Below are 17,511 nucleotides of genomic sequence, written 5' to 3' on the forward strand. Positions count from 1 at the left end.
ACCATGTGATTTCAATATATGGTGGGTATACAACTCAGTTCTGTTCAGAAATAAGTCCTTTTTAATCTGCTGGGGTTTACTCCCAGGCAACAGGCTTAGGATTGCAACCTGAATTTCCACCAGGTTCAACAGGGACTTTCTCCCATGTAAGCATCTTTGAGGAACTCACAGATCCCTCCGCTTCAGAATCCTAGTGCAGGGATAGCCAATGTGGTGTCCTCCAGATGTTGCTGGACTACAACTCCCATCATGCCCTGACCATTTACTGTGCTGGCTAGGACTGATGGGGGTTTGAATCCAACAACATCTGGAGAGCACCATGTTGGCTGTATCAGCTCTAGACAGAGGCCCTAAATGGAAATGGTATCCCCATTCATTTCAATGAAGGGAGGTATATTCCTTTGTGTTCTGAGATCCACTCCCTCCACTGAAATGAGGTACAGGGTTAGTCTGTGCATGCAGCAGAATCAAGCAATGATAAAAATGTTTTTCCTGGGATAGACATCTTTAAGTTCAGACTGGAGACCCAAGGCTGGCCTGTTTGAATGCTCCCCTGAAACCTCCCCTCCCTGCAACTCCTTGCAAGTAGAAAGGTAGTATTTTAAGGCTAGACCTACCAATTGCCTAAGGCATGTGCCTTTTTAATGGAGCAGCATTGATGCATACAAACTGCCTCCCCGCTGCCACTTTGGCAGCCTAAAGTGGTCACTAACTGCCCAGGTTAAAGCAGCCATTTATTTTTATTTATTTAAAAATGCGTTCCCTGTTTTGCTTTATTAACATTAACCCAAACGGTGTGCAAAACAATAACAAAACACATGCAATTCAATAAAACAATTCAAGTTATAGTTAGCAATAATAAGGAAAAACCCACAATCAAAAACAGTGGGTAGTACTCAATGCTAGGCCTATTCAGAGTAGACCTATTGAAGTTAATATACATGATAAACTGAAGGTTCATTCGCTTCAGAGAGTCTATTCTGAGGTAGACTTAGCTGAACATAACCTGGTTCAGTTTTGATACCTGAAACTGATTGCCTTTTGATTCTACTGCATGCATAAACTGGGGCTGCTGTGACATTTTATTGTTAAAACTCAAATGCATATTTATTTGAAGGAGTTCATGGTTCTTCTTCTTCTTCTTCTCTCTCTCTCTGTCTCTCCTTGCTGCTTTATCCTGAGAACAACTTGGTGAGGTAGGCTGGGTAGAGAAATAGCAACTAGCCAAAAGTCACATAGTCATTTTTTTATGATTGAGTGGGGTTTGAACCCAAGTCTCACTAGCTCTCAAAATACAGCATCCAGATATAGACAAATAGCAAGCAAGAACTGTGACCATTCACCACCACCACTAAAAAGTAACTCAGTGATAGAGCATCTGCTTGGCATACAGGAGGTCTCAGATTCAATCCAGGTAGGGCTGAGAAAGTACCCTGCCTGAATTCCTGGAGAGCCGCTGCCAGTTGGTGTACACACCACTGAACTAAATAGACCAATGGTCTGACTCAGTTTAAGGCAGCTTGCTATATTCCAAATAAAGAAACCGGACTAGGGCAACAGAACTGTCACTCTAAAGTTTTTTTTAGGTCGATGACCTTACTACAAACTGCAAAGTGTCTTGCGGTTACCAGCGGAGACTCACAGACCTCCCATCCGGCAGGGGGAGCCGCGACACCTTTCCTTCTTGTACGCGCTTGCTTCCGGCTGGCTGCTCTGCTCTCGGGGAGAAGACCATAGAGTGGTCCTAGCGCATGCGCGGGCAGTCTTTCTGACTCAGCGCCGAGCTTTTGCGGCTGCTCCGCGTGGGGCTGCGAAGCCGCGATGTCGCGGGGATGGGCGCCGATGGCATTGTGGTGGGTCCTGTGGGACTCTTGCCTCTGGGACGTGGCGCGGGGCTCCGAGGATATCGTGGTAGGCTGCGGGGGCTTCGTCAAGTCCGACGTGGAGATCAACTATTCCCTTATCGAGGTGAGCGCCCTGCGAGGTAGGCAGGTGGGCGGAGAAAGGTTGCCAACTTTCTCCCACTGTCCCGTGGAGCGGTGCGTTTGAACGGGAATGCACGGGTTAGCAGGTAAAGGCTTTGGGGATTCAAAAAGAAAAGCAGTCATTGTTAATATCTGTACAACAAGATGCTGTTTTAGTAGATACAGGAACAGTTTCCGCACCAGGACAACTCGTTAAATAAGTAGAAAACTCAGCCCTACATCTCAAGTAAAATGTGTTTTCAAGGCCAATGTAAAAAAGACAATATGGACCACTCTGGGCCCCTCTCGATGCCCTGTTTGTTGAGCATTCTTCCTGATTTGCTTGCACAATCCTTACATGGAAATTATACAATGTTTGGTCTTTATGGAGCAGGTCTGCTTGTGTGTGGGTTATGTCTTCCTACCAAACAATTGCTTATCCACGCTTTTTAGTTCACTTCCTCATCACTTCCCTAACTGCAAAACTCCATTAATTTTTTTTGAACTTGTTGCACCAGAGTGCTTAAATCCACTTTCATTGTGAAAGCCTGAATTTCCAGTATGTGATTGACTCTCTCTTGCAAAATACTGGCATCCTTTGTTCCTTCTCCACTAGCCTGCTTAGCCTTTGAAAAGGGAAAGCCGCTTCTCTTGTGACCAGCACTGAAACTCAACAGGTTCTTTACAAGTCTTCTTGGAAGAAGTTGTGTGTGCTGTTGTTTTCTAACATGTCAGTAGTCTGCGTTTCTAAGCTGGCTGTGGATGCAGTGGTTTCTCCACTGTATTTATTTATTTATTTATTTTATTTTATTTCATTTTTAAACCACCCATAGCGAATAGCTCTCTGGGCAGTGTACAAAAGATTAAAAGTACAGAAATACAAAATATCACAATAAATAAACTGAAACAAAGAGATTTAAAATTGTAACATTAAACGCATTAAAATGCCTGGGAGCATAGCCAGGTCTTAACCTGGCGCCGAAAAGATAGAAGCGTCGGCGCCAGGTGTATTTCTGTATTGGATTGTTGATTGTATTTTAGTATTATTTTGTTATTCATTGTATTTTTATGCTATTTTATGTTCACCGCCCAGAGAGCTATTGCTAGTCGGGCGGTATATAAATTTAATAAATAATAATAATAATAATAATTTCTTCGGGGAGGCTATTCCACAGTTCGGGGGCCACTACAGAAAAGGCCCTAGATCGAGTAACTGTCCTCCGGGCTTCCCGATGGGTTGGTACCCGGAGGAGGGCCTTAGACGCTGAGCGAAGTGACCGGGTCGGTTCATAGCGGGAGAGGCGTTCCACAAGATACTGCGGTCCCACGCCGTGTAAGGCTTTATAGGTCAAAACCAGCATCTTGAATCTGGCTCGGAAGCAAATAGGTAGCCAGTGCAAACAGGCCAGAACAGGTGTTATATGCGCTGACCGGCTGGTCCTCGTCAGCAGTCTGGCTGCTGCGTTTTGCACTAGCTGAAGCTTCCAAACTGTCTTCAAGGGCAGCCCTACGTAGAGCGCATTACAGTAATCCAACCTAGAAGTTACCAGAGCATGAACAACTGAGGCGAGGTCATCCCTGTCCAGATAGGGGCGTAGCTGGGCTACCAACCGAAGGTGGTAGAACGCATTCCTTGCCACCGTGGCCACTTGCGCCTCCAGAGACAAGGAACGATCGAAAAGAACCCCAAGACTACGAACCTGTTCCTTCAAGGGGAGTGTAACCCCATCTAGAACAGGGTAAGCATCCACCATCTGGGCAGGGAAGGCATTCACCAACAGTGTCTCAGTCTTGTCTGGATTGAGTCTCAGTTTATTAGCTCTCATCCAGTCCATTATCGCGGTCAGGCAATGATTCAGCACATCCACAGACTCACCTGTAGAAGATGAAAAGGAGAAATAGAGCTGCGTGTCATCAGCGTACTGGTGGCAACGCACTCCAAAACTCCTGATGACGGCACCCAGAGGCTGCATGTAGATGTTAAAAAGCATGGGGGACAAAACCGACCCCTGAGGGACTCCACAATGGAGAGTCCAAGGAGTCGAGCAATGTTCCCCAAGTACTACCTTCTGGTGACGATCCGCCAAGTAGGAGCGGAACCACTGCCAAGCAGTGCCTCCAACTCCCAACTCCGCGAGTCTCCCCAGAAGGATACCATGGTCGATGGTATCAAACGCCGCTGAGAGATCAAGGAGAATCAACAGAGTCACACTCCCTCTGTCCCTCTCCTGACAAAGGTCATCATACAGGGCGACCAAGGCTGTTTCAGTGCCAAAACCAGGCCTAAAACCGGATTGAAACGGATCCAGATAATCGGTCTCATCCAAGAGCACCTGGAGCTGACCGGCAACCACCCGCTCCAGAACCTTGCCCAAAAAGGGGACATTCGCCACCGGTCTATAGTTGTTCAGGTCATCTGGGTCTGTAGTCAGCGTGCAGGCTAGAAATCTCTTTAACAGGCTAGTACATTATTGTTTATAGGCTAGTCACTTTTGTGAGCTTATTTACAAGACTGCTTTAGTCTTTCATCGAAGGCAGGAATGGTCTACTTGTAGCCTCCAGATACTGTTACACTACAACTCCCATCACCTCTGACCATTGGCTCTGATTGGGGTTGGAGTCTAACAGTATCTGGAGGGCCAGAGGTTCCCCACTCCTACTTTAAACCATAGTTAAAAGCTTGGGGAGAAAACCATGGCCACTTTGCATCTCCAAGGAGCTAAGCTATAGTTTGGTTTAGTGTTTCATCCAAACCTGGACTTGATAGTTTGTCTCTTTCCAAAGAAACCAGAACCTGTAACCGAAGGTATGTTCTTGGCTTACTTCCCGTGGGGTTTTTTGGGGGAGGGGTGGAGACCACAAGCCTGGATTTGGCTATAATGCTGAGCCAAACCATGAATTAGCTCCTGGTAGTGCAGCAGGAGTGGCAGAGGCATGAAGCAGCCATGATTTTCTCACTGTGTGTTCACTTTGAAAACACAGTGTGTTCACCTTTAAAGCATAGTTAAGCTTAACTGGTTTAAAGCAATGTGTGAACTAGACTGCTGTGTGCTACATATTTCACTATTTTTTTGGTAAGGTGCTTTTGAGTTTATTTTAGGCAAGGTATATACATTGTTAAAAGAGCAAATGTGGCGTAGTGGTTAGAGTGTTGGACTACAACCTGGGAGACCAAGGTTCAAATCCCCACACATACATGAAGCTCACTGGGTGATCTTGGGCCAGTCACTGCCTCTCAGCCTCAGAGGAAGGCAATGGTAAACAACCTCTGAATACCACTTACCACGAAAACCCTATTCATAGGGTCGCCGTAAGTTGGGATCGACTTGAAGGCAGTCCATTTCCATTTTCATATACATTGTTAAAATAATAAATAACTGCTGTAGCAAAATGAACTTATTTCATTTCCCCCCATTTATAGATTAAATTGTATACCAAGCATGGGACCTTGAAATACCAAACAGACTGTGCTCCAAATAATGGTTACTTCATGATTCCTCTCTATGATAAGGTAAGCAACTGTACAATACCTGAACTGCAGTGACAAGGGTTCGCTAACCTTTTGGGGCCTGTGGGCACACTTGAAACTGGTGAAATTGTCATGGGCACCACGCTTGCTCGCTCTCTGCAGTCAAGCATGCACAGCAACCTTTTCTATTGGCTACAAGAGGCTTATTTCAAGCCTAATTTCAGTAGGTGGAGAGGACTCCATTGGTACCATGTTGGTGACTCATGGTGTAGGCTTTTCTGCAGCCTTGCAAAATTGGGCTACCAGGACCAGAAGAAAGCCTACGTGGTTTGCAGATGTCCACATAGAAGTCTACACTTGCAGGCTTTCCTTTTCAAGTGTTTCCCTGTAACTCTAGGATGCTGGACAGCGGTGCTGCGCGATCTTGGGGGCAGAGGTGGAGAAACAGCCCCATTGCCTGATTCTGTTCATGAAGGAAGCTATACTGAGAGATGATGGCCAAGATTGCACATGACAGTAGGCCAAGGTAACATCTTGGTTTAATAATCCATATGCTGCTGAACTGTGCACATGGCTTGATAACTCTTGCTTTGCTCTTTCCCTGTGTGAGCGGGTAAACAAATGAGGACAGGGATAGTTCAGCCCAAGGGCCGCATTCCTTTCTGGGTGGCTCCTTTCTGCGGGCCACATGCCAGACATGTCCCTCATCTAGTTGGTTTTTCTGTACTGCTTTTAGCTGTAGAAAAAGGGGAAGACCAACCAAGAGATGGATTGATTCCATAAAGGAAGCCACAGATCGGATCAGTGGGGTTTATAATAGATGCTATTGGAGGTCGCTGATTCATAGGGTTGCCATACGTCGTAATCGACTTGAAGGCACATAACAACAATTGTGTGTTTGTAAATTGCCTTGAGACACAGGTGAAAGGCAGTTCATAAAATAGTAACAACAAATGTAAATTTCACTTGTGTATGGTAAGTTTCCAAACTCGCACTCCTCTCTCTCTCTCTCTCTCTCTCTCTCTCTCTCTCTCTCTCTCTCTCTCTCTCTCTCGCACACGCACACTCACTCACTCACTCACTCACTCACTCACTCACTCACTCACTCACTCACTCACTCACTCACTCACTCACTCACACACACTGTCACTCACTCACACACACTGTCACTCACACACACAAAACAGAGAGTTCCAAGGGCCAGATAGAGAAGGCTGGAGAGCTGCATTTGGAGGCCTGAAGTTCCCTGACCCTGGTTTGGTGATGTCTGAACCTGTGACCATTGTCTGTTTCATCCAGCCAAGCCATTATACCTAGGGAAGCTTGAAGCCATGCTTTATTCTTGGCTTACCATTTGTGGTTTGTTATGGTGAGACAAGCCGTGATCTCAGGTACAGGCTTAAAACTTAAGCTATCCACTTCCTGGTTTGTTTTCCAGGGGAGGAGCAAAGCAGGAGTGATCAGGCTGCGCGCACCAGCTCACAGCTCATGTGCAGTATGGTTTATTAAGCCAAGGATATTGGCTTACTGTATTCTGTTTACCCTTGCAAGCAGAGGTCTTTTCCAGTCCCTCTGCCTGAGATTCTTCTAATTGCACTTGTCGGGAATTGAACCTGGGACGCTGCATACACAATGAATGCACTCTCTCTACTGAGCTAGGGCTGTTTCCCATAAGAGTATAGGAAGATGTCTTATGTAGAGTCAGACCATTGCTCCATTTAGTTCAGTATTATCTACATTGACTGTCGGTGGCTCTCTAGGGCAGCCTTTCCCAACCAGTGTGCCTCCAGATGTTGTTGGACTACAACTCCCATCAGCCTCAGCCAGCATTGCCAATGGCTGAGGCTGATGGGAGTTGTGGTCCAACAACATCTGGAGGCACACCGGTTGGGAAAGGCTGCTCTAGGGTTTCACACCAGAGACGTTCTCAGCCTTACCTGGGGATGGCAACGATTGAACTTGGGATCTTCTGCATGCAAAGCAGATGCTCTGCCACTGAGCTATGGCCCTTTGTCAAAAGGCAGACAAACTTAGAACGGTCAGAAAAGGCTGCTTTATACTGAGTTAGATGACTGAGCTGTGTAGCACAGTATTGCCAAACCTGACTGGCAGTGAGTTTTCCACCACCCAGGCAGGGTGCCTTTCCCAGCTGTCTTCTCCTACCTGAGCTCCTTTGAAACTGGAGCTGGCAGGGACTGAGCCTGGGGCCTTTCCCCCTATGTATGCTTATGCATGCTTTACTGTATGTGGAAACTTGCCCATTTGATTCTGACTTATCCCTTAAGATTTACACAATCAGGGCCGGCGCCAAAGGGCCAGGGCCCCTGCGACCCAGAGGGGCCCCTCATAGGGGTGGAAGAGTAGTACTCCCCTGCTGCGGATTGCAGAGAGGGAGCTTCTAGGCTGTCTGCCTGTTCACGCGCTCCACATACCTCTCCTGTTCGGCGGAGGCTTCTTTAAGGGGCTGTTGCCCCTACCACCCTCTTGATGAATGGCAGGCATGTGTGTGCACATGTAGCGTACTGGGGATGTGTGCCATCCACCAAGATGGCTGCGGGGGCATCAGCCCCATAGAGAAGTCTCTGCCACCATCTTGGTTGATGGCAGTCCTGCGTGCACAGCAGTAAGAGACTGGAGAGAGGTAGGTAGAACAGGCAGGAGCCACGCGTGCCCGGGCAGGCTGGTGCCCAAGGGCCCAGTAATGTCTGGTGCTGGCCCTGTACACGGTGGTGCCTGTCAAGAACAGCTAAGGTTACCCTGGAGGGATTGTGGGGGATATCTTGCCTAGGTTTCTGGGAGGCTTTAAGCTGGGAAAAATTAAGGCATGTCATACAGTCCAGCTGCAGCTTGTTGGTCTAAAAGGGAGGCAGCTATATCTTATCTATACTGCCTGGTACCAAGGTCAGGAGGCCTGAGCGGCCTGCCCTTGCAGCGAATTTCTAGACTATTCCCTCATCAAGAAGTGTCACAATTGGCTTTGTTTAAAAGTGTTTGGCTTAAAGGAATTGTATGCTGCTCTTTTTATATGCACTTATATTTTAGCTAATAAATTCCCTCATATTAACTGGTGTGTGTTTCTTCGGGGCTGTGGCTCTGAAGCTAGTACCTTGACCGCTAAGCTACTGACTACTGAATTGGGCTGGGTTGAGGCTCCAGAGCAGCAAGTGTACCGTTTGGCCTTTGCTCTTGGGAATCTCTGCCAGTCCGTTGATACTTTGAGTTCCCCTTGACTCAGAGTGGGAGGCTATGTTAAGGTGTGGTGGCAGTCTACCTACCTTACAGGGTTGGTGTTTGGTCTAACACAACCCTGGTAAGGGAGGCACGGGGTGTGCCTGGCCGGGGTCAGTTGCCCTGGGGTTAGGGGATAGGACCCCGGGTCCTTGACAGTGCCCATTGGGACTGGTAGGGCGGAAGGCAGGGAGCCCAACGATAGACGGAGCCAGAGCCAATCACAAGCGGATCACAATGACAGGCAGAGGCAACAGATTCTCATCCCTGCTGAGTTTTACAAGGGGCAACACTTTGAGACTAGAGGTGGAGGAGGAAGCTGGACCGGTTATAAGTAAGAAGACAGGCAGGTGGAGGCTGGTGGAGCAGTGTCCTATTAGCCCCAATAGATGAGCCTCCAGTGCATTTACATGAATGACAAAAGTGAATTCTAAAAAGGAAAAAGCCTTGGAATAAATAGGACGGGTTGTCGCTTAAAAGAGCAAGTCTGCTCTTTCACTTTACTTTTGTTTGGGGAAAACTGTTTGGATTTCATTGTAATTGCATGACTTCTTTTTTAGGGGGATTTTGTCCTTAAGATTGAGCCTCCCCCAGGGTGGAGCTTCGGTATGTATGCAACTGTTCATTTGTTTGGTGTTTGAGGAGGTGGGATATAAATTGTTCCAATTGTTTTAAATTAGAAGTTCTTACCGTTTTGGTGTGTACATGTGGCCACGCCCACGTTTGGCATGCAACCCCTCCCCCACCGCCAAGGGTTTGCTGCAAGGCAATGCAACCCTCTGCCCCCCAAAAAGTTTAACTGCCCCGATGTATAGAATTGCCCTGTAAATCTGCAATCCTACACATATTTATCTGGGAATAAGTCCCATTGAATGCACTGAATAGGAATGTATAGGATTGCGCTGTAAGAGGTAATTCTATTGAAAACGAGATTTCTTTTTAGCTCTTTGCTAATGGTATTTGCTTTTATTGAGGGGGAAAACCCCCACTGAGTTGCCAATAAGAACAGGGTTCTGTGGAGGATAGGTTCAGACTTGTTCGGTGAAATGTTAACATGACCGTGTCTAAGTTAGCTTCTTTGGGGAAATGCTGCATTGATTTTATGATTTATTTTCTTAAAAGCCTTTCTAAACCACTTAATATTTTAAAAAAAAATCTTAAGCACTATATAAAAATAACATAAAAACGATAAAACAGCACAGCAAAAACAGTAAAACATTGTAAAATTAACTTTATTTTTTAAATTATTTTTGTTATTCCAAATAACAGGAATAATAAAAATAACTATTAAAACCAACCTAATGGTTCACAGTGTGGCTACTAAGCATGCAGGAGCTATATTGACTCCCCTTTCCCTTTATGAGACTTGCCGCTCATACATCCATATTAAAAATCACCCTGACAGGTCCTCCAAATCCAGCCGTGAGTCTCTGGTGTTCTGTGATCGGATGATAACTGATGCAGTAATGCTGTTCCAAACTTCAAAGAATGAATTTGCTTCTGTCCTCCAGCAAATGATTGAGGAATTAAGAAGTAACAGGGTCTAGTCCTACAGGCCAGGGAAAGCCTTGGCAAAATGTTAATGTCATCACGTGAAGCCTGAAGTAACTCACAGGGCTGTGGAGTCGGAGTCGTGGAGTCGGAGTCGGAAGCAATTTTGGGTGGAGTCGGTAGAAATGTAGCGATTCCAACTCTGGCTTCAAAATAAATTTTGATTGACAATTTTTTAAAAATATAAATTCAAAATGTCAAAGAAGCTTCCCATGAAGTCAGCTGTAGTTGAGCATTTCACCATAACTCAAGATGGAAAACATTTTGTGTGTCAGTGTATGACACAGGACCCAGATGAAGACAAATGCTGTGATGCCAAGATCAGCGCATACTCAGGCAGCGATAAAAATGCTCCTACGAGAGCTTCCAATTTAAAAAGACATTTACAGCCCTTTCCAGGGCTGTGGAGTTGGAAGCAATTTTGGGTGGAGTCGGAGTCGGACAGTAGAAAAATAGAGGAGTCGGAGTCGAAGGCTTGGCGTACCTACTCCACAGCCCTGGTAACTCAGGCCACATCTGCGTTATACATTTGAAGAACTATTACATGACCTGAAACAGTCATGGCTTCCCCCAAAGAATCCTGGGAACTGTAGTTTGTTGTTAGGAGACCCCTATAGCACTCACAGAAGCGACAGTTCTCTGAGTGGTTTAACAGTCAACGTCCCTCTTCCCAGGGGCGGATGTGGCCTACTAGGTTCATGTATGACAGACACAGAAGACATCAGCAAAACGGTTATGCTGTTCAATATTTTTTGCTTTCATTATTTTCCTCCCAGAGCCTACAAGCGTAGACATCCATGTGGATGGCATCAACGATATTTGCACTAAAGGAGGAGATACCAATTTTGTGTTTACGGGCTTCTCTGTCAATGGGAAGGTAAAGGCTCTTGTTTTTGCATTGGCTGTTGCTGCCTCCTTTTGGGGACGTGCTGGGGAAGCAGACAGGCCTCCATGCTATTTTCCCTGCAAGCTGAAGGGCTGTTATGTCAACTAATTGCAGGTTCTCAGCAAAGGTCAGATGTTGGGTCCTGCGGGCGTTCTTGTTGCATTGAGGAATCCTGGGTCAGAGGTGAACATACAAGCCACGGCTACTCAACTTGGTGGAAAGTGAGTCTGAATTTTGTTGATGGTTTTCCCCCCAAACATGAGCTTGTCACCATAGGTTTGTATCCAGCGTGTCAATTCCACTGGCGTCAGAGACTTCCATGCATGCAACGAGGCCTTTTCAGTGATGGCTCCCCATTTGTAGAATTCCCTCCCTGGTGAGGTGCATCTGTCTCCCTCCTTACTGACTTACAGGAGGAAGCTAAGAAGCACTCCTGTTTCTTTACACAGGCATTTATTGGCTGAAAGAGGCTGTTCCTGGCAACCCTGAAATTACCGGTTGTGAGAAAGTTTTTAAACTGTCTTCAGAATGCTTTTAAAATGTCTTTTTTATTATTATGTGGTCGGATATAAATTGAATTAATGATTAAATAAAGTGGAGCTTCCCCTGCACACCCTCAAAAACAGCTCTGGAGAGTTGGGGGACCCTCCGGGGCTACGTTTGGGGGTCTGCAGGGGGAGAAGAGGGAATGGCAGTCCCATTGTGCCAGCGGAACTACATGCATGGAGCATTCAATGCACTCCATAGATGAAGATGACGGTTTATATGCGGCTTGATGCAAAATAGGCCTCTAAAGTTTGCAAGTATAAAAGTGATTTACGAGTATCAACCCCCCCAATTACACAAGCATTAAAATATAAACATCCTTAATTAAAATGCACGATAAAACAATCCCATTAAAACAACTCAGTAATTAAAAACAGGAGACTCAAGAGGTGAAGGGAATTCCTGTGTGAACTGCTTTCTTGCTTGTATACCAGAGGTGGCTCCCAAACAGTTAAAAATGTTGGCCCTGAGCAAACATTTGTTTGTTTCGACTTCCTCCTCTTAGGCAGACTTGCTGGTATTGATCAGAAAGGAAAGGGAATGGACTGTAGCTCATTGGTAGAGCACATTGCTTTGTATGCAGAAGGCCCCAGTTTCATTTTGGTTAAAAGTCAGGTGCCTTAGCTGAGCCGATGGAGTGGCCCTGCTTTTCTTCTCCCCTCCTGTGTTGCTACAGCCAAGTGGCCATAGTTCTCAAGACTGGGATTTAGAAGGGAACAGAGCCAAGGAGAAATGGACCATAGCTCAGTTGGTTCAGCACATTGTAAGCGGAAGGTCCCAGGTTCAGTCTCCAGTTAAAAGAGCTGGGTCTCTCAACTGGGCCGATGGAGTGGCCCTGCTTCCCTTCTCTTCCCCTCTGCTCCTGCTGCAGCCTAGTAGAATTTCTGCTGTGGTCCTCAAGAGTGTGATCTAGCAGAGTGCAGAGCCAATGTTGTGTAGCGGCTGGAGTGTCAGACTAGGGCTTGGGGGATCCAGGTTCAAATCCTTCTTGAGCCTTGAAGCTCACAGGGTGGCCCCGGGCCAGTCATGCGCTCAGCCTGCCTTACCTCACAGGAGGGTAAAATGGAGGAAGGAGTTCATGTATTCCTTGACTTGCTTGGCAACAGGGCAGGATATAAATACAATGAGTATTAAGTCCAGGGAGTCAGTAATCATCTTTGGCTCCTGGTGCCATCTTTTATTTATTTAGTTATTATTTGATTTATATCCCACCCTTCCCCCCAGCTTGGCTGGTCCTAACTGAGCGTGTCGGTAGCGATGAGCTGCCTGGGTTTTTGTTTTATTTCGAGCATCCTTCCCCAATCTGGCGCCCTCCAGATGTTGTTGGACTCCAGCTCCCATCAGCCCCAGCCATCGTGACCCACTGCTCAGGGAATGATAGGAGTTGTAATCCAGCAACATCAGGAGGGCACCAGGATGGGGAAGGCAGATTTAGAGACGCGGTGGAAATGCTTAGCAAGAGTCGTCATGTTTGTGACACACGGTCCCTTTTCTACAGGTATGCCTTTTTCAAAGTGCTCCCCGGGGAATATGAAATCTTTGCTTCCCATCCCACGTGGACACTGAAGGAGGTGAGTGCTGCTGTAAACGGAAGTGTAAAGCGAGGAGAAGATGCTTCGGAAGAAGCGAAAAGATGGGGAGGGGGGAGGGCCATAGCTCAGTGGCAGAGCATCTGCTGTGCATGCAGAAGGTCCCAGGTTCAATCCCCGGTGGGGCTGGGAGAGGGACCCCTGCCTGAAACGCTGAAGTGCTGCTGCCTTTCAGTGCAGACAATACTAAGCTAGACGGACCAGTGTTCTCACTCAGTTGTAAGGCAGCTTCCAATGTTCTCAAATCCACCCCTGTCATTGGCAAAGCTGTTCGAAGGCACAGACCTTCTTAGAACAGCGAGGATGTTCAACCTTAATTAATGCTTGCAGAAGTTACAAAAAACAAGAGCCCCAAACCAAATTAGCTGAACTGTTTTTGTAAAACAATGAAATCAAGTCTTTATTTATTTTTTTTAAAAAAACCAAGTGTATGTGTTCTGTTTTTAGGACCCACCCTATTCTTGTGGTTGTATTTATTTTAAACTGTTTTGAATGTTGTATATTAAATATTGTAACCTGCCCTGAGACCTTCGGGTGACGGGCAGGTAAATAATAATACGCTAAAATACTCCTACATGTTTCTACATTTCAGGCCAGCACTACTGTAAGAGTGACCAACGCTAACGCTTACGCCTCCGGCTCTCTGGTTGTCGCCGGTTACAATGTTTCAGGATCCGTCCGGAGCGATGGGGAGCCCATGAAGGGCGTCATGTTCCTCCTTTTCTCCTCGACGGTGACCAAGGAGGTCAGTCGTACCTCATAAAAATTGAACAATCTCCTTTTAGGCATTTGTGGTGATGCGATATCGCCCCCCTTTTTTAAAACCCCTCCTTCGTTGGCACTCGGGGAGCTCCACTTATGCGTTGGGAGGTTGTGCACTTCCCAGGGCTCCCAGCAGTAGGGGCTAGTCCATTAGGGTGAATGGGGCACTGCCCCACCAACCTCAGCCAACCTCCCCCCCTCCTGTATTCTTACTTAGATCCAGCCTTGGGGGGGGGGTAGCCCCAACTGTCAGCTTCCTCCACCTCAATCTCAGTGTTGTCTTTGTAGAATTCAGCAGGGAGGAGGATGGGTAGAACTACTTATGTGGCTCCGCCTGTCGTTGGCTCTGGCTCTGCCTACTGTTGGGCTCCCTGGCTTCCTCCTCACCAGTCCCAGTGAGCACCAGCCACCACTGGATCCCTTTGCTGTCGGCACTGAGCTTGTCCGTCTTCTCTCGGTACAGGACATCATGGGCTGCAACACCTCTCCCGTTGATGGCTTTCCAGGCAGGGATGATTCCCTTGCCTATCTGTGTAATGTCATATCCAAAGAGGATGGCTCGTTTACCTTTCAGTCTTTGCCGAGTGGGAAATACACTGTGGTGAGCCATGAGAAAGCGCCCTTGCCTTCCTAAAGGAGAAAAGTGGAGACTTCAAGCAGGGATCGTCGACCTTTCTTTCGTTTTTTTGCTCACGGGCGGATTTGGAGATCATAGAAACGGCCGTGCGTGTGCTCAGCCATGCACACGCGCGCACTCTTCGCAGCTCACGCTCCCTCCACCTCCTTGCCAGCAATTAGTCTTGGGGGGAAAAAGTGTTTAAGCTTTTTTTTAAAGTATTGTGTGTGCGCTTATTTGTACGTGTGTGATCTTCCTGGAGGGGGCAGCTGGGGAACCAAACACGGATAGGCAACGGCCCTGCAGGGTTTCAGATGGGGGACCTTCCCAGTCCTTCCTGGCAATGCTGGGATCAAGCCTAGGCCTTTCTGCTTGCAGATCAGATGCTCTGCCACTGAGCCACAGCCTTTCCCTGGGAAGGGAAGGTTAACCGAACTGCAACCTCCGACAAGACAAAAAGCCTCCTGTTGGTACCGATAGACAGTTTTTCCAAGCCTGTTTGCAGTGTGGGAGGGTGATTTTTTTTCCTGGAGGGGTCTCAACTACGGAGAGAAGAGCTAACGCTTCCCTCCCCACCTGGCATCCGTCCAGTCCCCCAGAATTGTCTCTCCGGTGCAGTTAAGCTAGAAAGACGCCTTTCATTGGAGCCCATCAAAGGCTCTTTTCACGCCAAATTGCAATGGGGAGGTAAAGGAGGAAGGCCGGATGCATTGTGTCAGCAACCCCAGCCTCAAGAATGTGGAGGTTTCAAGACCTACATGCAGACCGCTAAATTCTGTCTGGCGATGGGGTGGAGAGCCTGATTGGCTTGATCTGGAATTAGTTTGGCATTCATGAGCTTTCTCGGACACCCAGCCTGCAAAATTGGAGCCCGTGTGTGTGTTGAAGGTTCTGGGTGGATATGTGTTACGACAATGGGTTGTATAACCAAGTTGTACTCACTGTAGACCCATTAAAATTAACAGACCGAAGCTAATTTCAGTGGGTCTACTCTGAGTATCACTGTTGGATGTTTTTACATTAAAAACAGACAAAATGTTTGTAAGTTGCTTTGGATTTCATTTTGGGGGGAAAGTAACTATTAATAATAATAGATAATAACCCCTTGCCTCCTGGGAATTGTGCTTTGGATGCATGCACTTTAAAAAACCCCACATAATTTCATAGCAACCAAAGGTGTGTATATGTATTTTAGAGTAAGGGTTTAACATGAAATATTTTTTCTCTGTGGTCATACAAAGCTGCTGGCCATTAGCTCTTGGTCTACTGACCACATGTGCAGAACTTATATATAACCTTTCTTTCCTTCCAAAAAAGATCCCCGGGTGAAATGTTAGGATGAACATTCTGAGTCAAAGGAATGGTGCTTACATAAATGTCACTCGTTTTGTAACGCAACGTTACCTGGTTGCATTACAAGCTGGCTGATCGGATGAATTCTGAGCATCACTAATTTTGCTGGGTGATGATTGGCTTGTGGTAACGTGGAGGCAGGCTTTTTCGTTGGTAGCGCCAGTGTTGTAGAATGCTCTCCAGTTGCTGGAAATGGCAGGAGGGAAGAGTGCTGTAGCGCTCAGGTCCTGCTTGTTGGCTTCCCACAGGCATCTGGTTGGCCACTGTGAGAACATGATGCTGGACTAGATGGGCCATTGGCCTGATCCAGTAGGACTCTTCTGATGTTCTCCTTTGCTGAAATACACTCCTGTCCTAGATTGACTCTCACCTAGAGAAATACCTGTCATTATGATGTATGGGATTTTGTCTGGATTTGTTTGTTGTTGTTTTTCTGAGAAACCTACCTTGCATAATCTTGGCCTCTCTGTACTATCAGGTACCCTTTTATAGAGGCGAGAGAATCACATTTGACGTGGCGCCATCTCGATTGGACTTTACAGTGGAGCACGACAGTTTGAAAATTGAGGTGAGTTCTGCTTTTGGATAACTTTGTTGTCCATTGGGAAACTTCGCTAATGATGGACGGCTGTGTCTTACGTGAAAGAATCAAATAAATCAAAGCCATTTCAAAAGGGGTGCAGGGAGAGGAAAAGCAGCTACAGTGCAACAGATTTTAATTTGGCTATTCGTATCTTTCCCCCCTCCACTTTTCAGCCTGTTTTCCATGTCATGGGCTTCTCGGTAACAGGGAGGGTTTTGAACAGCCCTGGAGGTGAAGGCATTTCAGATGCTACTGTGATGCTGAACAGCCAGATTAAAGGTATGCGGTGCTCATTTTCGTCTGGGTTTGGCGGAGGTACCCACGAGATTTGGCTTGTCGGTCAGTCATTGTTGAGGTGCCGTTAGCCTAGCTGAATTCAAACAGTGTCTACAATGAAGTTTTGATTTCTGCATATAAGTGCACATTGAGTAAGACTAATGGTGGGGGTAGGGATAGAAGGATTTGTCAGTTTTGCTTCTCCCAGTTTCTCATGTTCTAATCTTAAAATTTGGTTCTCCATGTTTTTGCAGCAATGTGCGAATTTTTGTTTAAAAGATCCTCATGAAAATTTTTCAGCATTCTAGCGTGAATTTCTCCTAATAAATACATTTTTGTATGCAGTTTGACTAATGTACACGTTACTTGTAATCACTTTTCCCTAATATAATGCATTTTTGTATGTTTTCATCAGTATATTCATTTGTGCACATTTCTCCCTGATATTTGCACTTCTGTAAACGTTGCTTGGGGAACTGCACAGCAAAATTCGGATAACTGCAAATTTTGAAGCATGCCTGTGTTTTGGTTCTCATACTGTTTTGGAAAGAGTGGATTCAGCTTTAACTATGAACTGAATCGAATTTCTCCCCCATCCCTAGGCAGACATAGCTCTCTGGATGTTGTGGGCGCTCAACTCCCATTACTCTGACCGTTGGCCATGCCCGCTGGGGCTGATGAGAGTTGA

At 46.5% G+C, this 17,511-nt stretch overlaps 1 protein-coding gene across 2 annotated transcripts in view; it reads left to right on the forward strand.

Annotated features, from left to right (window-relative positions):
* The first annotated feature begins 1,661 nt into the window (after positions 1–1,661).
* The window catches only part of NOMO2 (NODAL modulator 2), a 45,622-nt gene continuing 29,772 nt past the window's right edge, over positions 1,662–17,511 (forward strand). Inside the window, exons 1-10 of one of the 2 annotated variants that reach the window (XM_061600079.1) lie at positions 1,663–1,968; positions 5,386–5,475; positions 9,222–9,267; positions 10,989–11,089; positions 11,213–11,319; positions 13,143–13,215; positions 13,826–13,978; positions 14,459–14,596; positions 16,443–16,532; positions 16,721–16,826. In XM_061600079.1, the coding sequence (XP_061456063.1) occupies positions 1,822–1,968; positions 5,386–5,475; positions 9,222–9,267; positions 10,989–11,089; positions 11,213–11,319; positions 13,143–13,215; positions 13,826–13,978; positions 14,459–14,596; positions 16,443–16,532; positions 16,721–16,826 (1,051 nt within the window). In that variant the 5' untranslated portion in view covers positions 1,663–1,821. Of the gene's footprint in view, positions 1,969–5,385; positions 5,476–9,221; positions 9,268–10,988; positions 11,090–11,212; positions 11,320–13,142; positions 13,216–13,825; positions 13,979–14,458; positions 14,597–16,442; positions 16,533–16,720; positions 16,827–17,511 lie in introns of both variants that reach the window. The other variant, XM_061600080.1, reaches the window with a different exon arrangement.

This window comes from Rhineura floridana, chromosome 17 (genome assembly GCF_030035675.1).
Source record: "Rhineura floridana isolate rRhiFlo1 chromosome 17, rRhiFlo1.hap2, whole genome shotgun sequence".
Classification (NCBI taxonomy): Eukaryota; Metazoa; Chordata; class Lepidosauria; order Squamata; family Rhineuridae; genus Rhineura; species Rhineura floridana.